This window comes from Prionailurus bengalensis, chromosome A1 (assembly GCF_016509475.1).
Source record: "Prionailurus bengalensis isolate Pbe53 chromosome A1, Fcat_Pben_1.1_paternal_pri, whole genome shotgun sequence".
NCBI lineage: Eukaryota > Metazoa > Chordata > Mammalia > Carnivora > Felidae > Prionailurus > Prionailurus bengalensis.
This window is the reverse complement of record NC_057343.1, coordinates 211,732,354-211,755,660: the sequence shown is the minus strand read 5'-3', so window position 1 is coordinate 211,755,660 and position 23,307 is coordinate 211,732,354. Positions and strand designations below refer to the sequence as shown.

The 23,307-nt window shown below is 38.4% G+C and overlaps 1 protein-coding gene across 5 annotated transcripts in view; it reads right to left on the bottom strand.

Annotated features, from left to right (window-relative positions):
- Positions 1–13,305: 13,305 nt before the first annotated feature.
- Positions 13,306–23,307, bottom strand: part of LMBRD2 (LMBR1 domain containing 2) — a 48,575-nt gene continuing 38,573 nt past the window's right edge. Inside the window, exons 16-18 of one of the 5 annotated variants that reach the window (XM_043599875.1) lie at positions 22,944–23,049; positions 20,218–20,347; positions 13,306–19,314 (exon numbers count right to left, since the gene is read on the bottom strand). In XM_043599875.1, coding sequence (XP_043455810.1) covers positions 19,254–19,314; positions 20,218–20,347; positions 22,944–23,049 — 297 coding nt within the window. In that variant the 3' untranslated portion in view covers positions 13,306–19,253. Of the gene's footprint in view, positions 19,339–20,217; positions 20,348–22,479; positions 22,572–22,943; positions 23,050–23,307 lie in introns of those variants that run through there. The other 4 variants (XM_043599866.1, XM_043599857.1, XM_043599883.1 and 1 more) reach the window with 4 other exon arrangements.

Sequence of the window (23,307 nt, the reverse complement as noted above, 5' to 3'; positions counted from 1 at the left end):
TCTGATTGGATTGGAGGGTGGCGGGTGCAGGCAGACAACTACTTTAAGCCAGAGAGAGAAGAGTCCAAGAAGGCTTCTTGAATCCAACGATCAAGTCAAGATAATTTTCCCAGTTATATCTGGGACGATATCAAAGGTTTCAATAACTATAAAAAACTAGTCAAGGAAGATGTAACTTATAATTTGGCCTAGTATTTTTATACATCTTGATCTTTAGGTAGTGTAATTAAATGTTTACTTTCTGCCTACTATATGCCATACACTATGATAGGTTCTATGGATCTCGTAGTGTGCAAGGAAAACATGATCTTTGCTCTCATGGACCTTACGGTTTGACAGGGAAAGCATATATTGAGCAAACCATTACAAGGAAAAAATTACCAGTGTGTTAAGTGTTTAAAAAGAAAGAGGTAGGCATTATGAAGTGTACAAACAACGTAATTAGCTTAGCAGTTAGTACAGTAATTCTCTCTATGTGCTACTACCAATTTCATATATGTTGGTGGGGATACATTTTAAAAATTAAGCTTTTAAAATAAATGCTTAAAGGGGTACCTGCCTGGCTCAGTCGGTAGAGCACGCAACTCTTGATCTCAGGGTTGTGAGTTCAAGCCCTACATTTGGCATGGAGCCTTAATTAAAAAAGAAAAAAAAATTAAGTAACACAGGGACTAGTTTTGAGAAATTCAAGACATTTGGTATACATTTTTGGAATTCGCACATGAAAATAGGAACACCTGGGTGGCTCAGCCAGTTAAGTGTCTAACTCTGGATTTTGGCTCAGGTCATGACCTCATGGTTCATGATATCAAAACGCACATAAGGGTCTGCGCTGGCAGTACGAAGCCTGCTTGGGATTCTCTCTCCCTCTCTCTTCCCCTCTCCTGCTCGTGCTCTCTCTCTCTCTCCTCTCTCTCACTCAAAATAAGTTTAAAAAACTTAAAAAAAGAGAGAAAGAAAATATAAACATTAACAATATGAGAGAGAAAAGACTTGCATAAATAGTGTTAGGCCCTGTAGGTCGCACTCGAAAAGTGTATGTTCCCTGCTAAATCTAGTTGGAGGATGGGAGAACAGAGGGAATACTTTTCATTTGTTTAGGCCTGTTTTGTTTTTGTTTTGTTTTGTTTTGTTTTGTTTTGTTTTGTTTTGTTTTGTTTCTGTGCCTATTGGCCAGTCTCTCAACTCCCTCCAATATTCTCTCAATAGGATTTTCAATAAGGTCAACTTATTGACTAATTTTTTTTTCCCCCAGAGATGTTCTTTCTGGATTCTTCTATCAATGCAACCTGGACCAACTGCTCTCCAGGCCAACTGCACAGCTGATACCTTAGGACAAATCTTAACACTCTCTTGTTTTGCCACTTCTATATACTTACCCTTCGTCTTCCTCTTTCTTGGTCACCCCATTGTTCTGCTGGGACTAAACTCTGTAATAACTTCTTAAGAAGTGGTATATGAAAAGGAAAACCTTTGAGACTATTTTACTGTCAAGTCTTGTTGGGTTTTCTGTGTCCACTGCTGTATGTCAATGCTAAAAAGTTTGATGCCATTCTGAGTCCTACTCATCATTGCAGTATATCAAAACATTTAGGTTGCTTTTAAAATAGTTTTTTTTTAAGTTTATATTTACTTTGAGAGAGAGAGAGCACATGTGAGTCAGGGAGGGGCAGAGAGAGAGAGGGGGAGAGAGAATCCTAAGCAGGCTCTAGACAGTCAGTGTGGAGCCCCATACGGGGCTCAAACCTTCTCTGTGGGATCATGTGGGAACTGTGAGATCATGACATGAGCTGAAATCAAGAATCAAACACTTAACTGACTGAGCCACCCAGGCACCCCAAAACATTTAGATTGCTTTTTATTAACCACTGCTATTCTGAAATGTCACCATGATTTCCCCTGGTGTGGGTCATTTTTTTATTCTTTGTGTTGAATGCAGGTGGGATCTTTCAGTATGGAGCTACACGTATTTTAGTTCTGGAAATTTTTCTTGTATTAGTTGTTTGATAAGTTTCTCCTGCAATTTTGCTGTTTTCTTTTCCTGGATTGTTATCAGAAAAATCATTGTGATGGGGTGCCTGGGTGGCTCAGTTGGTTAAGCTTCCGACTCTTGATCTCTCAGCTCAGGGTCTTGATCTTAGGGTCTTGAGTTCAAGCCCCAGGTTGGGGTCCACACTGGGCATGGAGCCTACTCTAAAAAAAAAAAGAGAAATCATCTTGATCCAATCTCCACAATTTATACACAAGGTTTCATGCAACATAAAGCAGTATTTTGTCAAATTGATCTGGAAATGTGTGCAAAGGGTTTGCATGAATGGGTTGAAGACAGAAGTGAGAGGATGTGAGATGGAGGGATGCAGAAGATGATGAGGAGAGTGAAACAGTGTTTCAAACTTTCTTATGCTAGAGTTATGGTTTAAGATGGACTTTGAAATAAACACAGATACCACACACATATCATTTTCATTGTAATAACTCAGTAGAACGAAAATGAAGTTTTGCTGAACATTTAACATATGCAAGGTTTATCACCTATGGTAGGAGGGTCCAAACAGTATTGTCCAATATGGCAGCCATCAGCTACATGTGGCTATTGAACACTTGAAATGTGGCTAGTGTGAATTGTGAAATACACACCAGATTTCAAAGACTTAACACAAACAAATGTGAACTATGTCATTAATAATTTTTATATTGTTTACACGTTGAAATGATATTTTGGATATATGACTTTCAATAAAACGTATGATGAAAATTAGTTTACCTGTTTTTATTTTTCATGTGTCTTCTGGAATATAAATACATCATGGGGCTTGCATTTATAGCTCATGATGTATTTCTATTGGACAGAACATGGAATAGAAAGACAGGATACCTAATGTGAATGAAAGTCCATTCTGTTGAAGTAAGATCACATCATGCCCATGGTCTTGAAGAATCTGAGATACCTGGGCCATCAGTAGATAATGGCTTCCCCTTGGGAACAGGGCTTCATTTTTGTGAGGTCCATGAAGAGAAAGGCTAGGGTGGGAGGGTAGGGAAACAGAGAAGCTTCAGGATAAACCTTCGCTGGATGGTGAGCAGAAGGAAAGCTTCATCTGCCTCTTCATTTCCTATATGGGCAACCCCGCCCTGGACCCTCAGAGTCCTCATGCAGAATGATTCCTGACTCTCTGAGCCCTCACCTGCCGCAACTCTCCTCTAGTTTCCCGGTCCTGTGACCCAGAATGATAGGTAGAGAGGAAAAGGTTAGGACTTGTGGTCCCTGGATGTAGAGAAAACACATATTTTAAAACAGTGCTGGGAACATCTGACCATGAGAGAAATTCCCTCAGACTTAAAGTTTTTCTTAAGAATGTAACAAACACTACCTACTCCCTCGCCCACTCACGTTTCCCACAGAAATGAACAACTCAGCACCTACAGTTATCAGGCCAACAAAGGAAAAAAAAGTTGGGGGGGGGGGGAATGGACCAAAACCATATTAAATAAAGTCCCTTGCCCATAGTTGGGGGCATTCACTTTCAAACATCCCCTCTCTGTAAAAAGAGCTTTCATACTATTCTTACTTTCTAATCTTACATTCTAATAAACTTTTGCCTACTGCTCATTTTATTTTGTGTTCACTTCTTCGTTTTTCTAGGTGGGGAGACAATAAATTCTGAGGAAGTGAGGTAAAAAAAAAAAAATCCTGCAACGGGAGGGGCTCTATCCATGACAATGTGATAAGTTCTTGAGGACTTACTTAGAGCTTAAAGCATTCTTCTTTCTAGGAAATAGACTACATTTTTTAAAAGGTCAAGCCCCTTGGGGCACCTGGGTGGCTCAGTCAGTTGAGTGTCTGACTTAGGCTCAGGTCATGATCTCACTGGTTGGTGGGTTTGAGCCCCACAATGAGCTCTGTGCTGACAGCTCGGAGCCTGGAGCCTGGAATTCTGTGTCCCCCTCTCTCTCTGACCCTACCCCCCTCATACTCTGTCTCTAACATAAATATTAAAAATAAAAAAAAAATTTTAAGGTCATGCCCCTTAATCAAGCTCCAAAACCTAATTCCACTTGGTGGTATACCTACGACTTCCTATAGCAGACAGCAGATCAGGGGTATCCTAGATACCCAAAGAGGAGGGGTATCCTCCTCTTTGGGAATTTTTGCGACAGTGGAAACCAGAAAGTGGCTGGAAAGTGAGCCCAGGAGGCAGTCATGGGGCGGAGGTGGAACTAGTCCTTAAAACTAGAAACTTCCTTTAAGTGTAAATGCTTTGTGCGGGGGGTGGGGGTGGGGGTACTTATTTTGGGTCTGAGCTTGGCTCCAGTAAGAATTCCGACGTGGTGGGTGTGAAAATAAAGGAAACCTTTAAAGTAGAGCGAGGAAGCCCTGAAGGGGGAGCTCTCACGCACGCACCACACAGCCCACGGAAGCAGCAGGAAGAAGGCAGATCATGGTTTCCACCACGGGAGGCACTTTTCACACGGGAGTTTTTTTTATCTCCTGCCTTTAAGAAAAGGAAAGGAGCTCTCAACCTGCCCCAGCTGCCTGCAACCAATGAGAAACTGCCCCAGTCTCAAACTCTTGTTCTTCTCCAAGGAACTTTTGTTCAGAATAAACCCTCCCCAATTTCCTCCTCAGACCTAATAAAAGCTGACCTTTTCTTCGTCTCTTGGGCTTCGCCATAGGTTCCTTGTCCTGAATTGTAGTTCCTTTGCTATCTCCACATACCTTCATTCATTTTTTTTGCTTACATAACATTGCTCTTTGCTCTATTTAAAGTTAACGAGCGGTCCCTGCAGCCCGTCCTCACTCCCGCGCCAGAACTCGGCCCGACCAGATTGACGTGAAGGAGCGACGGAAGGCTGGCGGAGACCGCCGAGGGCAAAGGGCACAGTCCTCCTCGCCGGCGCCGCCGCCAGGCGCCCGCCTGCAGTCACCTTCCGCCGGCGCGCGGCGGCGCAGACTCCGGGGGCTTCCCCAGCCCAGCCGCGGAGGGGCGGCCCAAGCGCGCGCGCTGCCCGCCCGGCACTCACCCAAAGAGGACGCGGCCGGGATTTGGGCGACTTCCGGCAGCAAGAGCCGCGGCGGCAGCAACGCCAGAAGCAGCGCGGTCGGCCCTGCGCTACTCGCGCGCGCGGTGCCCGCCACGCCGGGCGCTGTGCTGCGCCGTGGGCCTGGCACCGCATGGGGGGCGAACTCCAGGCTGCAGGACCCGAGGGCGGGGTGCCTTCTCCGACCGGGTCGCAGCCAAGGGTCTGGCCTGGCTTCTTTCCCCCGCCCCTGCTCGGCCCTTTGATACCTATTGGGGCCCACCTCTTTGGCCCTGCCTAGAAATCCGGGTTTGGAGGGTCTGCATGAAAATTTAATGAGGACAGGCGCCTTCTTGAAGTGGGCAGGTGAAACTCAGCAGCGCTAGCCTGGAATGCTAACTCGGGATACCCGGATTCTTCTTTTCGTATCCCAGGGTCCCTTTTTTTGGACCTTTCTTCTGACTTTTGGGTGCCCATTGCCTTTCTCACTAATTCTAATAGTCACACATACCTGATCTCCAATTCTCCCCTTCTTCCCCCAGAGGGTGGCGATGCTGTTTAAACCTCACCCCAGAGGTGTTGATGTTTTAACAATATCCCACTCAAGCCCCAGTACCTCCGATAATTAGCAGTAGCACAAATCGGCGGGGATGGCGACTGAGTAAATTCACCCATTCAACACAAATTTATTGAACACTTAGTATGGGTCAGGCAAGAGTGGGTCTGCAAACAAAACAAAAATCATTCCTCACGGAACTTCTGTTACGGAGATGAGTACAGTATTGGCATTAGTATGTTAGTGCTAAGTTTTAAGGGAAAAAAATTAAGTAGGGATGGCCCCTCTGAAAGATGACTTCCAGATAAGGCTCTGAAGGAAGAGGATGAGTTTGACAACGAGGATGTTCGCTGTTTCTTAATAAATGAGTGTCTGCTATGGGGCAGCACTATGCCTTGCCTTGCTTTGCCTTTCTTCCCTCCCTCCCTTCTACCTTTCCTTCCTACTTTCCTTCCTTTTTTTTTTTTTTTTTTTTTTTTTTGGTGTTAAGGTACCATCATTTATTTTGGCATTTTCAAATACATTATTTGATTATAATCCTCACAACCACCCTGATGAGCTCTGTTATAAACGATCTCACTCCCCAACTTTTTCTGACAAAGGAATCTGAGGTTCAGGTTTACTGGGAGTCTCTGACTTAACCAGGATTCAGGGGATCCAAACACCATATTAAGAAATGCCACTTTCTGGGGCGCCTGGGTGGCGCAGTCGGTTAAGCGTCCGACTTCAGCCAGGTCACAATCTCGCGGTCAGTGAGTTCGAGCCCCGCGTCAGGCTCTGGGCTGATGGCTCGGAGCCTGGAGCCTGTTTCCGATTCTGTGTCTCCCTCTCTCTGCCCCTCCCCCGTTCATGCTCTGTCTCTCTCTGTCCCGAAAATAAATAAACGTTGAAAAAAAAATAAATAAAAATGCCACTTTCTTATCGATTCTTACAGTAAGATGTATATTTTTGGTGTTTTTTAAATGTTTATTTATTTTTGAGAGAAAGAGAAGGGGGCAGAGAGGGAAGGGGCAGGGAGAGGAGGAGACAGAGAATCCCAATCAGGCTCCTAACTATCATCACAGGGTCCAATGATGGGCCCGAACTCCAGAACCGGGAGATCATGACCTGAACCTAAACCAAGAGCAGGGGGCTTAATGGACTGAGCCACCCAGGAGCTCCTCTATATTTTTGGATCTTCCACATACATAACCATCAAAATGAAGATAAATAAAAGTTTCCTTCTTCTTTTCTCATCCTTAGGCCTTTTATTTCTCTTGTCTTATAATTATTGAACATACAATGCTGAATAGAAGTGCTGATGGTAGGCATCCTTGGCTTGTTCTGGATCTCAAAGGTAAAGCCTGTAGCATTAAGGATGATATCTGCAGTAGTTTTAGGTTCCTCTTTATATGTATACATGTGTATATATACATATATAGATACTCATCCCTTATCAAAAAAAATGTTCTTTTAAAAAATGGGACTTTAAAAATATATAAATGTTATCAAAATGTTTTCAGCATTTGAGATGATGATGTGATTTTGCTGTTTTAAACTTAATGTGATTTACAGAAACTGACTTTTTAAAATCTTTTACATTTTGAAATAGAGACATTCAGAAAAGTGCACATGATACAAATGTATATTGTGTATAGTGTATAATGTATATAGTTGATAAGTAGAGACATGCTTGTAAAAAACACCCAAGTGAAGAAATTTGTTGCCCTTAGTAACCCTAAGCCCCTCTGAGCTATACCCCTGAATGTCCATTCCTCCCAGAAGCACTACTTTGACTTAAATCACTTCACATGACTTTACAATGTGCCCAACTATGTGTGCATTTCTAAACAATAAAGTTTAGTTTTTGCCTGTTTTTGTCCTTTTGCTGTTTTGAATTGGATTTTTTTTTTTTTTTTTTTTGGTCATTCCAACTTTCTTGTATTTGAAGCTATTTCCTATTTCTATTCTTTCAATGACGACCAGAGAGATTATAGCATGCATCCTTAACAAAGTCTAGCTTAAGCGATATCTTCATTCCTTTTGCATGTTACCATGAGCTTAGAACACTATAATGCAGCTTCCCCCACTCCCAATTTATATGGTAAATTATATAATTTAATTCTCTCTAAAGATGTTAACATTACAAAATAAAATGCACATATAGCAAAGCACACATAACTACTCAACACTACTCAACAATTCATTAGAAAGTGAACACCTATAAAATTGCCACTCTACAGGGGCACTTGGGTGGCTCAGTCGGTTGAGTGTCTGACTTTGGCCCTGGTCATGATCTCATGGTTCCTGAGTTCAGGCCCCACATCAGGCTCTCCGCTGTCAGCCTGTCAGTGCAGAGCCCACTTCAGATCCCCTGTTCCCCTCTCTCTGCCCCCATCCCCACTTGGGCTCTCCTCAAAATCAGTAAATATTTAAAAATAAGTGCCACTCTACAAAGAGAACACAGGCAATGCAGAAGCTTCTCTTGCGCTGCACTTCAATCACTAATCCCTTCCTCCTCCTCCTCAAAGTTAAGCAATAGTCTAACATCTATGGTTATTTCTTCCTTAATTTTCTTATGGTTTTACTACAAAGCATTCATGTTTTTACTATACTTGGTTTTGGCTGCTTTTGAAGTTTGTCTGAGTGTAATCACACTATATTACTTTTTCATGTCTACCTTTTGATACACATTTTGTTTCATCTATGTTGTTGCATAGCTGCAATTAACTCATTTTCATTTGGTTTTTTATGTACATATCCATCATGTTGGATAAATAAATCTATTCTGTATATTGAACTGTTTATGGCTGAGGCTATTATGAATAATGCTGCTATGAACATTCTTGTATGTTTTCTTGTGCACATACACATTTTGGTGTGATATATATATTCATTGCCAAGCGCAAAGCCACCTGTTTTCTGTTATCTTCTAGAAGTTTTATAGTTTAGTTACAGTTTCAGATTTATGATTCATTTTGAGTTAATTTTTGTGAAAAATGTAAAGTCAGCAGTGTCTAGATTTTTTTTTTTTTTTGCATGTGGCTATTCAGTTGTTTCAGCATCATTTGCTGAAAAGACTATCCTTCCTCCATTGAAGTACCTTCATTCCTTTGTCAAAGATCAATTGTCTATATGTGGGTCTATTTATGGGCTTTCTATTGTGTTTAACTCATCTGTCTAGTCTTTTGTCAATCCCACAATGTTTTGATTACTGTAGCTGCATAGTAAGTTTTGAAGTTGGGTAGTGTCAATTCTCTGACTTTTGTTCTTCTTCAACATTGTGTTGGCTTTTCTGGGTCTCTTGCTTCAGCATATAAACTTTGGAATTAGTTTGTCAATATCCACAGAATAATTTATTGGAATTTTTATTGGGATTGCATTGACTCTATAGGCTGGGAAGAACTGACATCTTGAGAGTGTTGACTCTTCTCTCCATGATATGGAATCTCTCCAGTTATTTAGTTCTTTAATTTCTTTCATCAGTTTTGTACTTTTCCTCATATACATCTCATATATACTTTGTCAGATTTATACCTAAATAGCTCATTTTGGGGTGTGCTAATGTAAATGGTATTGTGTTTTTAATTTAAATTTCACTTGTCCATTGGCTATATGGGAAAGTGACTGACTTTTGCATATTGACTTTATACCCTGCAAACTTGCTATAATAATCACTTATTCCAGGAGGGCTTTTTTTGTCAATTCTTTTAGATTTTCTACATAGACACCATGTCATCTGCTAACAAAGACAGCTTCATTTCTTCCTTCCAAATCTGTGTATCTTTTATTGCCTTTACTTGTCTTAAATTGCATTAGCTAGGACTAGTATAAATGGTATTGTTTTTTATTTAAAACTTGTATTTAAGTTCTACTTAATGCAGGGGTGCCTGGGTGGCTCAGTCCGTTAAGTGTCCAACCTCAGCTCAGGTCATAATCTTGCGGTTCACGAGTTTGAGCCCCGTGTCAGGCTCTGTGCTGACAGCTCGGAGCCTGGAGCCTGCTTCGGATTCTGTGTCTCCCTCTCTCTCTGCCTCTCCCCCACTCATGCTCTGTCTCTGTCTCTGAAAAATGAATGTTAAAATTGTTTTAAAAATAACTTCTATTTAATACAGATGGTAAAATGGGTTTCAGGTGTAGAACTTAACGATTCATCACTTACATATAACATCTAGTGCTCATCACAAGTGCCCTCCTTAATACCCATCACTCATTTTAGCCCATTCCCCACCCACCTCTCTCCATCAACTCTGTTTTTCTATACATGAGTCTCTTGTGGTTTGCCTCCCTATTTTTATCTTATTTTTCCTTCCCTTTCCTTATGTTCACGTTGTAAATTCCACATGAGTATTTGTCTTCCTCTGATTTTATTTTGCTTAGCATAACACACTCTAGCTCTATTCATGTCGTTGCAAATGGCAAGATTTCATTCTTTTAATGGCTGAGTAATATTCCATTGTGGGTATGCGTGTATACATATATACACCACATCTTTATCCATTCATCAGATGATAGACATCTGGACTCTCTCCACAGTTTGGCTATTGTTGATAATGCTGCTATAAACAACAACCTCTTTGACCTCAGCCGCAGCAATTTCTTACTTGACACATCTCCAAAGGCAAGGGAATTAAAAGCAAAACTGAACTATTGGGACCTCATCAAGATAAAAAGCTTCTGCACTGCAAAGGAAACAATCAACAAAACTAAAAGGCAACCAATGGAATGGGAAAAGATATTTGCAAATGGCATATTGGATAAAGGGCTAGTGTCCAAAATCTATAAAGAACTCACCAAACTCCACACCCGAAAAACAAATAATCCAGTAAAGAAATGGGCAGAAGTCATGAATAGACACTTTTCCAAAGAAGACATCCAGATGGCCAACAGACACATGAAACGATGCTCAGTGTCACTCATCATCAGGGAAATACAAATCAAAGCCACACTGAGATACCACTGGTATCTCACATTGATCAGAGTGGCTAAAATGAACAAATCAGAAGACTACAGATGCTGGCGAGGATGTGGGGAAACAAGAACCCTCTTGCACTGCTGGTAGGAATGCAAACTGGTGCAGCTGCTCTGGAAAACAGTATGGAGGTTTCTCAAAAAATTAAAAATAGAATTACCCTATGACCCACCAATAGCACACTGCTAGGAATTTACCCAAAGGATGGACACAGGAGTGCTGATGCATAGGGGCACATGTACCCCGATGTTTACAGCAGTGCTTTCAACAATAGCCAAATTATGGGAAGAGCCTAAATGTCCATCAACTGATGAATGGATAAGGAAGATGTGGTTTATATATACAATGAAATACTACTTGGCAATGAGAAAGAATGAAATCCTGCCATTTACAGCAACGTGAATGGAACTGGATGGTATTATGCTAAGTGAAATAAGTCAGTCAGAGAAAGACAGATACCATGTTTCCATTTATACGTGGATCTTGAGAAACTTAACAGAAGATCATGGTGGGGGGGGTGGGAAGGGAAGGGGGAAAAATAGTTACAAACCTAGAGGGAGGGAGGCAAACTGTAAGAGACTCTTAAATAGAACAAACTGAGGTTTGATGGGGCAGGGGGGAATGGGAGAGAGGGGAAAGTGGGTGATGGGCATTGAGGAGGGCATTTGTTGGGATGAGCATTGGGTGTTGTATGGAAGCCAATTTAACAATAAATTATATTAAATAAATAAATAAGATAATGCTGCTATAAACATCGGGGTGCATATACGCCTTTGAATCTGTATTTTTGTATCTTTTGGGTAAAATACCTAGTGGTGCAATTACTGGGTCATAGGGTACTTCTATTTTTAACTTTTTGGGAAATCGCCATTGTTTTCCAGAGTGGCTGCACCAGCTTACATTTTCATGTTTCTGTCAGTCATCTGGATGTCTTCTTTGGATGCCTGTTCATGTCTTCTGCCCATTTCTTAACTGAGTTGTTTTTTGGGTGTTGAGTTTGATAAGTTCTTTATAGATTTTAGATACTAATCCTTTATGAGATATATCATTTGCAAACATCTTCGCCCACTCTGTAGGCTGCCTTTTAGTTTTGTAGATTGTTTCCTTTGCTGTGCAGAAGCTTCTAATCTTAATGAATGAAGTCCTAATAGTTCATCTTTGCTTTTGTTTCCCTTGCTTCAGGAGTTGTGTCTAGTAAAAAGTTGTTACAGCTAAGGTCAAAGCAGTTCCTACCTGTGTTCTCCTCTAGGATTTTGATGGTTTCCTGTCTCATATTTAGATGTTTCATCCATTTTGAATTTATTTGTGTGAATAGAGTGGTCCAGTTTTCCCAACACCATTTGTTGAAGAGACTTTTTTCCATCGGATGTTCTTTCCTGCTTTGTCGAAGATGAGTTGACTATATAGTTGTGGGTCCATTTCTGGGTTTTCTATTCTGTTCTTCTGATCTATATGTCTGTTTTTGTGCCAGTACCATACTGTCTTGATGAATACAACTTTGTATTGTAGTTTGAAGTCTGGACTTGTGATGCCTCCAGCTTTGCTTTTCTTTCTCAAGATTGCTTTGGCTATTTGGGGTCTATTTGGGGTCTTTTGTGGTTTCATACAAATTTTAGGATTGCTTGTTCTATTTTTGGGAAGAGTGCTGGTGGTATTTTGATAGGGATTGCACTAAATGTGTAGATTGCTTTGGGTAGTATAGACATTTTAAATAATATTTGTTCTTCCAATCCACAAGCATGGAATGCTTTTCCATTTCTTTGTGTCCTCTTCAATTTCTTTCAGAAGTGTTCTATAATTTTCAGAGTACGGATCTCTTACCTCTTTGGTTGGGTTTATTCCTAGGTATCTTATGGTTTTTGGTCCAATTGTAAATGGGATTGATTCCCTAATTTCTCTTTCTGCTGCTTCATTATTGGTGTATAGAAATGCAACAGATTTCTGTAGATTGATTTTATATCCTGCGACTTTGTTAAATTCACGTATCAGTTCTAGTAATTTTTTGGTGGAGTCTTTCAGGTTTTTTACATAGAGTATCATGTCATCTGCAAATAGTGAAAGTTTGGCTTCTTCCTTGGTGATTTGTATGTCCTTTTACTTTTTGTTGTCTGATTGCTGAGTTTAGGAGTTCCAGTACTATGTTAAATAACAATGGTGAAAGTGGGCATCCCTGTCTTGTTCCTAAATGGCATTTTAATTTCAAACTTCAATTTATAAAGGAAAACAACTCTCTTTTCTCAGCCTAGCTATGGTTTCACCAATTTTCTTGATATTTTCAAGCACCCAGCTTTTGGTTTGTTGATTTTCCTTATTGTTTTCCTGCTTTAAATTTCATTGACTTCTAATTTTTATAACAGTTACTTATTTTAGGGGCGCCTAAATTTAGGTTTAGCAACCAACTTTGGCTCAGGTCATGATCTCACAGTTCATGGGTCTGAGCCCCATGTTGGGCTCTGTGCTGACAGCTCAGACCCCAGAGCCGGCTTCAGATTCTGAGTCTCCTTCTCTCTGCCCCTCTCCCACTCATGTTCTTTCTCTCAAAAATAAATGTCAAAAAAAAATTTTTTTTTAAACACAATTACTTATTTTAACTATAAACACAGGACAAAGTAATGTAGAACCTAAAGTACATTTAATTATTTATCTTAAAATATTTTGTTTGTAATACCTGTTAATATATTTGTAAGAAACAAAGAAAGATTCAGGCTCCTTAAGAGTTTAATCTCTTAGGATAGTATGAAAAGATGGTATGAAATCAAACGCATAATCTGCAAAATTCTTAGGAACTTGTAGAAATGTACTTTATTTCATGCAAAGCTACATAATTTCCTATATTTTAATAGCTAATCAAATAAACATTTCAAAAAATTCATTACATCACAATAAGTTAAAATACTACAAAGCAACTGCAAGTCCACGAGTTTGTCAAAACCAAACTGAGAGAACATTATGCACAGATAAGGCCAAAGATGCTAACTCACGTATAGGTAGCACTTTGTAGCTTTTTCCACATACATATTTGAAAATGTAGTGAGAATATGCAGAGAAAAATAGTTAAATCCACAACCCATTGGTCAGATAGGAAAACATTTGTCATTACATATCAGGTAGTAATGGCTGATTAAAGATAAATTTGGCATCATGCACCAAAAATCAACATAATGAACATTTAGAAAAATTATCAGATGCACACTTGAGAAAAACCTATCTTCCATTTCCCCTAACCCACTGAATTAAAGAACAAGCACTTTATTAATGCAACACAGGAATTGAGCTTTTGGTATACTTTGCTTGGGTACTGTTAATTATAAAAAGACACTGAAGGGATGAAGGAATATTTCAAATTCACACTGGACTGAACTTCAGAATACTGCCCTAAGTAAACAGGATGTGGGTAGAACTTATTTGAGAAAGATTTTTAAACTACTTAAAAGCACTACAATTAGTTACTAGAAAAACATTTTATAAAAATTAAATATCAGAAAGTAACAACATCAATATTAGAGCTCTGTTTCAATGCTATATAATTTATAAATATATATTAGATTACAGTAATTTAAAAGACACGTCCACATGTTCTCTACCTTCTAAGATGAGAAAAATCCTTCAAGCTGTTTTTAAAGTATGGACAAAAACAAATCCATTGGATTGCTTTTAATAAAATAAATACACAGTCTCTCCCCTACAACTTGGTGTACTAAGTCAGGAAGATGCTAGCCAGCACTCTTTTGAGACAAACAGCTCTAAGTGACTAGGTTGATACGATTTTTATCAATAATATCAATTCAAAATTGTGTTGTATAGTCAGATTAATAAATTATGACTTTCCCTTACATTATGTCTGCCATAGTAAACCACTCTTTCTACTCTTTTGCACTAAGTACAGAAAAAATATTTTAGAGAATGACGGGAGATCAAGATAACCACAAAAGGAAAAGATTTTCAGGAGGAAAAAAAAAAAAGTTGATTATCCCCAGGGAGTGTGTTAAAAACAAATGTCTCTTAGAATATCAATGAGAAGAGGAACAGGCCAATATTCTTGCTTTATCAACAAATTAAAAATTACAGCAAGGTTTCAATCAACCTCAACAGACAAATCTTTTGACAATAAAATTTTAGGAAGACCAGGCTGAGCGTGAAAGGAATTAGAGGTGAGGTCATGCTCCCACTGATGGGACTCAGACGGGGCAAGGCTCGTGCCTGCTCTGCTGGGGGAGATGATCACAGGACCTGGTCCTCAGGAATTGGGATAGGGGATGACACGCCTTGGTCTTCCAGCTCTCTGAGCAGGAAAAAAGTCCTTTGGGAAGAAGTACCCTACATCGAAGGAATTCATATTTTAGAAGGCCTCCTGTAAACCCTCATGTAGTGTTCCAACCTCTTCTAATGAAAACTTTGCCAACGATGTAGGTTATTTATGAGTTTCTTTTCATAAAAAGATACCTCAAGGCTCTAAATCTTTTTGGGGGTTTTGTTTTGTTTTTAACAATCACTGGTTTTGGAAATCCATTTTTATGCCAAAACATTACACTGAAAATAAGTCATTTTAATGAAGTGCCCTCCTTAGTGACCTAAAGACAACACACCAAGCCAGCTTACATCACATTCACATTCAGATGCTGCTTAGTTGTCTAGAAAAATCTGTTTCACTACTTTAGGTGCAACATTGCTATTCAAGTAGTGGGATCTGGCATCAGAACTAGTTCCTTTTGAGTGTACAGATCATCAGAAACAACTGTGTACACAAAACAGAAGAAAAATCTGTCAGTACATTAAAAATCACACTATAAAGAGAGGCCTCAGGTAAAAAAGGAATGAGGAAGGGAGGAAGTAAAGAAAGGAAAGATAAAACTCTAAATCTATTTACTTCTCAACATTTAGAATTTAATGTAATGTGATCCATTACACTTCAGAGATTCAAGTATGTTAAGATCTTTCAGGGACATGTTTTGCCTTTTTAGTGCAAATACACTTATCCTTATGATTTTCAGTCATGGTCCATTCAAATCACAAGTACAAAACTCAACATTACTGAACAGTGTAAATTATAATAAGGGAGAGTTTGTTTTTCCTTTAAGATGGTAATCAATACACAACCAAGAACATTCCCTGAATCTATTACAAGATAAAAAATGAGGTTTGTTATTGCACATAAATTAACTTCTTTCATTCGTATGCTGAAGAATACTTTAAAAAAAAAACACAAATCGACTTTCCTCTCCACATTTAATTTCATTTGGGTACACAACCAGTGTAAATTTCAGAAGTGATACTCTAATCGAATAGAATTCAAAACCAAATCAACTGGGGCGCCTGGGTGGCTCAGTTAAGCGTCCGACTTCGGCTCAGGTCATGATCTCACGGTCCGTGGGTTCGAGCCCCGCATGGGGCTCTGTGCTGACAGCTCAGAGCCTGGAGCCTGTTTCAGATTCTGTGTCTCCCTCTTTCTCTGACCCTCCCCTGTTCATGCTCTCTCTGTCTCAAAAATAAATAAATGTTTAAAAAAAAAAAAAAAACAACAAATCAACTCACAGCATTTTTTGATGGTATGGGTTGTCTAATTTTCCAATCTATTTTTTTTATAAATGGAAAATCCTTGAAAGTTTTAATTTAGCTCTTACCACTCTTGTGAAATGAGGGCCTCTTTTGTGTTGCAATTATTCCACAGCCCTGTATTCATTTGGAAAGAGCAAATTCTAGTAATTAGGCTTATCCCTTATGTCTTATTTTAATAATGATTTTTATAAAAATGCTCTATTGATGTAACAAAAGTTAATTAGCAACTTACAGGTGATTCATGAAATTAATAAATTATTAATTATTATTTTCTGCAATGGCTATTTGAATTACTGGTTTACTGAATATCCTTACCTAACGATTATTTACAAAAATAATTTTAAAAGTGTAATCAGTTATCTATTATTTTATAAGAAAGACATCAAAAGCTAATTGTCAGAAGTAATTCTTCAGGAAATTACTCTGCATTTACAGTATCTGAACTTAGCAGTAATGTTTTGCATACGCTTCCCCCAAAAGAAGACTTTTGTTCGTACTCCAGTTTTTTACACAAGGTGGCTTAACAAATATTAACTTAGTTCTCCAGCAATAAACTCTTTATTCTTCAGGGGTTAAATCATTACCTTATGAACTCAAATTTACCCAGTCAGGTAACGCCGTAAAATCCTGTAAGATAAATTCTGCTTAAAAAGTTGAACAGTCTAGATCACTTAAACAACCAAAAATCATTTGGAGAGTAACAAAAAGTCACAAAGGGAGCTATATTGTTTGTGAAGTATTACATATACTTCAATTACTATAATCATAACAATTTTAATAATAAAGGAAAGCAGTACATTCCCCTACATATTCCTATCAATTTTAGGGCATTATAAGTTACAGAAGTGACTGCATAATTTCTTCTCTTTTTCTGCTTCTACTTCTCCTACAGCATCTGGGTTTCACGACAAAACCTGATGAGAAACAACATTATACTTGAGGAAAATATTTCAGGGTAAACCCAAAGATGAAAAATACAAAAATATTATTTTCACAGGACTTTTGATAAATTATTCTAAAAACTGTTTTGCTTTGGGGACTTATAAGCTTCTCTGTAATAATAAGAAACTGAACCCCTCTCTGGGCTGATCATTTCTCCACCCAACACCTTCAAGTACCACTAGGAAAAATAGCACAGCTAACAACTTATTTTGTTTTGTTTTTAACTCCAGCATACAAACATCAACTGAATACCCTCACAATAGTTTTGTGAGGTAGATCAGTAGGTAAATAGCAAGTATCATCTTCATTTCACAAATGAAGAAATTGAGGCACTGAAAGGTTACATAATTTGCCCAAGGTATTCAATGGTCGATCATGAAACTACAAACAGTACTGAATTATCTCTGCTCCTGGCCCATAGCTCACTAACCACACTTTACAATGAAAGGTTGTGTGTGTTCTCAAATGGGCAGTCTAAATGATCTTTGACTTTTGAGACCTTTGAGAATAAAATCTATCCATTTATAATTATTTTAAAGGGGACCTAACCTCAAAGATCATAAAAATTGAAAAAAAATCAGATTAGGATGATATACTACTCCTTTCAGTATCTGCATAGAACTGTCTTTAAAAAAATTACATGGTAATACTAACAGCAAAATAAAAAATTTAAAATTATGATTCAAGGGAGGATTACCTTCAAGAAACATATAATCATATTGTTAGGGTGACTATAGAATTCATTTTCAAACTGGGATATCTAAGAGTGAAAGTGAGCACAATTAACAATTACACAGAATTAACAGGTGTTAACCTGAGACTGTCGTGGGCAAGCTCAAGAACAGTCACCACTGGGTGAATCCATAGCAGGGGTCTCTGAATTGCAACCATTTCAGGGACATAAAAAACTCCTGTAGCATGCTGTGCTCAACAGTACAGTATTCATTGTGCAATAAAACACTGATGATTTAAAATGCAATACGTAACTTTGGCTTAAACACAAAAGTTAATTTTTTTTTTTAAATAATAAGCATGTTTAACGAAGTTATTGCACATTTCCACTCTATAAACCACCATTTAGGAGCACCTGGGTGGCTCAGTCAGTTGTCCGACTGCAGCTCAGGTCATGATCTCATGGTTCCAGTGTTCCAGCCCTGCGTCAGGCTCTGTGCTGACAGCTCAGAGCCTGGAGCCTGCCTCAGATTGTGTGTCTCCCTCTCTCTCTGCCCCTCCCCTGCTCATGCTGTGTCTCTCTCACAAAAATAAATTTTAAAAAAATTTAAAAAGATTGAAATATGAACCACAATTTAGGTGTTAATAATAACTATTTTTTTTACCTTTTAATAACCAAATGTTATTTTTCAAAAAGCATAAATAGGCACCTTTAAAAATTAGAGAATTTTTATGGGACTCTTTGGCTTTTAAAAAAAAACCACCTGCTATTTACCATTAATGCTTCAGATTTTCCTTGAGTGGAATGATCAACACGTAAGTCAATATGCTAAATGATAAAGGTGAACATTTCTCCCTGAAATGAAAATCTTTTACAAAGCAATACCAAAAGCGTAAAATAATTTCCAGTTTCTACCAAAGACTGAAAGAATAATACATCACCTGATTATAGTACACATGCTGAAGATACTAACACTGTCAGTTGAAGTATCATCTTAATTATACATGCAAAAACCCCCAAAATTTGCATATAGAGGTGAAAAAGAGCTTTCTACATTCAGTTATGTCTGGTAAGTAAGCCTTGTTTTAAGACATGGGTTTTGTGGTCTCCATCTCTTTGGGAAATACAGGATTAACATATTCTTTAGAAACAGCAAAAATGTAAATCACAACAATAAGACGTATGATGTTATTTAGTCATGACTTATGGCTTTCCTGGACCTTTAAAACAACTTTCCTGAAAAAAATTAACCTGAAACAAACTGAACTACATATTCTCAACATATACTGATTTCTATCATGAACTGAATCCTTCCATTACACCTGTACTTCTAAGGCAGACACTTCAGGAATGGTAATAAATCCTATGAGAAAAGATGACACTCTAATCAATAGGCAATAAACTATGATTACTGAGATGTGATTAACTTTCAGTGCCATTTTTGTCTTGACACTTTTCATTAAGAGTACAGTGTAAATTCTAGGGCATACATATGTTCATAAAGACTGAACTGATGTGTTGATCTTGGTTAGTTGTTCCATAAATTCTTTCAGACTTTAAACATCATCGAATATTCTGCTGTGAGACATTGAGAGGTATCGTCCACCAGGCTGATACCTGAAAGGTGGATAAAGAAATGATCTGAGGCATCAAAAATAATAAAGGAGGAGAGAAAAACAAGGACACATTAAAAGGAAGTGGCTACATAATTAGTAAGCATAATTTGTAAAATCTATTCAGTAGCTGAAAGCAGAAACTTACTCTCCAAAGATATTACCCCAAGGGATTTACTTAATTATAAATTAACCAACAGCTTTTTCTGGAGCCTAGAATACACATATGAGAGGGTGAGAGATGTAAACAGAAAGGGAATATATATATCATGGGATTGAAGATTTAATAATCACTCTTAATTGTTCAGCATAAATAAAACATTCCAGTGTTTTTCCTATTTGTAGGCAAAAATGTCTTCACGCGTATGATATTCATGCATATTTTCATGCATATGATATTTTGCTTTTGTTTAATCATTTTCACAGAGCATAGTGGCTAAAAGCACAGATTCTACAGCCAGAGTCCTGGGATTTGAACACCCAACTTTGCCACTTGCAAGCTGTGTGACTCTGGTTGAGTTACTAAGCCTCTCTGGATTCAAATCCAATTGGATTTACAATCATAAAATGCAGTATTATGGTTAATGTGCTTAGGATAGTGTCTGACACCCAGTCACAGCTATGTAGCTATTGCTAAATACGATAAATTTCACAGATTCTACCAATTTTAATTCTTTCTTGTTTATAATATCACTAGTAGTTTATGGAGATAGCAATTTCAACTACCATCACTGGATGCTATAATTTTTAAAATATAAAAGCATTAGAAGGTATAAAAAGGTACCAAAAGTTGATTAATATGGTTTTTATTAGCAGTAAAGAATATTTTCCTTATGCTTATCTCATCAAATTGTATGTTATTAAAATTTCAGAATACTGGAGCCAAAATGACACAGCTAAAGCTTACCTTCCTGGTTCAGATTCAAGAGGATCATCAGTGAATGTTTCTGCATTAAAATCCAAAGGTTCTACATCTTGGAGGAGCTCTATTCGGTCCCTTTCCGTCCTGTTATTAGCCCTGGTATATTTGGATGCTGCTGTAAAAAAAGAAAAAAATTATGTCTACTTTTCTATGGTCTTTATGGGTCACAGTCTATGGACTCCCCCCAAATAGTCAAGATTATAAAGGACGTGAATTTTGATTGTGAAGACAACAGTAAGGAAAGATAACTACTTGATTCCTTAAAAATCAAATTAAAATGATAAATAGTATGACAGAAAATAACAAGGAAAAGTTATCCTTTATACCTAATCTCAGCTCAGAAGCAGGTACAGTGCAAAGACTCAATTAAAATGAATCAAAATTAACATTTAACTATGGTATCAAAACAGTGAAACTGTTCATTATCAAGTTTCCATTGGTTTCACAGTGAATCCAGGCTTGCAGTATCTCAGTTTTTGACTAGAATTTTCTTTAAAGTGTATTCAACTTAAGCTCTTCAAGAAAGGCCTGAGTCTTTCTCCCATTAGATAAGAGTTTAGGGCAGCAATGTCCAACAGAAATAAAATGCAAGCCCCATATTTACCTTGAAATTTTCTAATAGCTACATTAAAAAAGTAAAGAGAAACAGATGAAATTAATTTTAATATGTTCAATTCAATACATCCAATATATTATCATTTTAACATGGGACGCCAGCCACATTGCAAATGCTCAACAGCCTCATGTGGCTAATGATTACCAGCTTGGTCAGCACAGATCTAGAGAACTAACTCTCCCTTCTCTATGTGGACGAGGCAGATTTTCTTCATAAACAACCTAAACTTTCACAATGTTGTTTCGAGCAGTCCAATAGCTTCAAAAGAACTTTACGACATAGCTCTTTTTGAAAATTTAAAGTAAGCCAATTCTATCATATCTTACACTTTTGTCATCCTGGACTCTGCCCTTCATCTTTTCTCTCATTCACTTAGCACATATTGGTTGCCTCCCATATTCCAAGTTCTAAGTCATCACCCTAAAGCACTGTATTTCCTCTTCTCTTGACCGTCCTCCCACACTCTCACATCTTTCCACTGCCCTACTCTGTGGTAAACAAGCTTCCAAATCTTTCTAGAATTCTCCCTCTATTACCTAGCTTTTTATTTTTTAATTTTTGAGAGAGAGAGACCACATGAGGGTAGAGGGGCAGAAGGAGAGAGAATCTCAAGCAGGCTCAGCTCGATCCAATGACCACGAGATCATGACCTGAGCCGATATCAAGAGTCAGACATTCAACTTATTGAACTATCCAGGAACCCTCTATTTCCTAGCTTTAACTAAAACTTTAGCCCTCTATTTCTTCTTCTCTTTTCTGAAGTTTATTTATTTTGAGAGAGACAGCGTGAGTAGGGGAGGGGCAGAGAGAGAAGGAGAGAGAGAATTCCAAACAGGCTCTGTGCTGTCAGTGCAGAGCCCGATGTGGGGCTCGACCTCATGAAAACTCGAGATTATGACCTAAGTAGAAAGCAAGAGTTGGACCCTTAACCTACTGAGCCACCCATGCGCCCCTCCCATTTCTTCTACCCTAAATCTCATTCAAACACATCCTGTCTTCCTCATCTCCAAGGTCACTGCTTATTTTAGGCCCTCATCATGTCTTGATCGCATTACCAAAACAAATTAAACAGGTTTCTGTGTCTCACTTCCCTGGAAATCATGCTGTATATGGTGCTATCAAATTTATCTTCTAAACCAAAAATCTGAGCATGCTCCTTTCCTGATTGAAATCTTACCTTTGGGATAAAATCTAAACTTCTGGGCACGGTAATACCTGCTTCCCAACTGTCTCTGTAGCCTCCCCTTATCAGGGTCCTCATACTTCAGGTTCTTGTCACAGAAACAAACTTGCATTATTCCCCCAAGATTCTCACAAGTCACTCATTCGCCCTTCTGCCTAAAGCACGTTAATCTGGCTAAGTACTGTTCATTCCCAAATACCCAGTGAATATTTCTTTATCACAGAAATCCTTTTGCAGTAAAGATCTCTTTTTCCATCCCCTGAGTTGAGTTCCCTCGGCATCAGGTGTGTACCCCTCTACTCTTTCAGCGTTTCTGCGTCTCCCCCAAAGACAAGCATCCTCTGCCATCTACTCAGGTCACAGTCCTGGGCAAAAACAGGTTTCCTGCCACCTTCCCAGGGCAGATGGCAGGGTCGAGGATGTGAGGAGGTTTCCTATCTCAACCCACCGGCAAATGTCTTCTGCTTGGTATCAGTCCGTCACTAAATTAATTAGCAAACCCAAGGATGGGAAATTTATCTTCTCCATGTCACTGTGTATCTAGGAAAGTACGTGACATATATGGGTCAGTTAGGAAACTGTTATAAAATGACTGAATTGCCTACATCTACTAATAGAAAAGTAAAGAACAACATCGAGGTAAATAGTAGAAATCAGCATCTGCCTACAACATGCCTGGGTAAGTACTGATTACAACTCTTCATTCGCTCTCCCAATTTCTCCTTCTCCTCCCAGAACGCATATTTGGGTTTCCCTTCCTTCTATACACTGAGGCATGAGAAAGGAAAGAACTACAGAACCACATTTATAGTTCTATAAAGACATTTTTGAATGGATACCCTAATTCTCAGTCTCCATGCAAGCAAGCATAATAAAACAATTTCTAAGAGAACAGGAAAATAAACTACTTACATCGGTTGGTACTAATATCTGAGAGGTTTGATTCTTTCGGGTCAACATGAACATTTCTGTTTCTAGTGGAGTCTTCTCTATTGTGTCCATAACGTTCTTTCCATTCCTAGGACAGAAACACAAATAAATATATAACAAAAGAACTCACAGGCAGAAAATAATTCATTGGTATCAACAGATTACATATGCAGAGTAATAAAATTCAGTTATTCTCATCAGAAATTCACCAGATAATCAATATGATTAGCTTAGTGCCATTAAAATTTTCAAAAATAATTTTTCTTGTCACTACATGATTTTAATACAGTCTCCAAAGTTTTACAAATGAATATTTACAGACATATTTGCTAGCTATAATTAACCA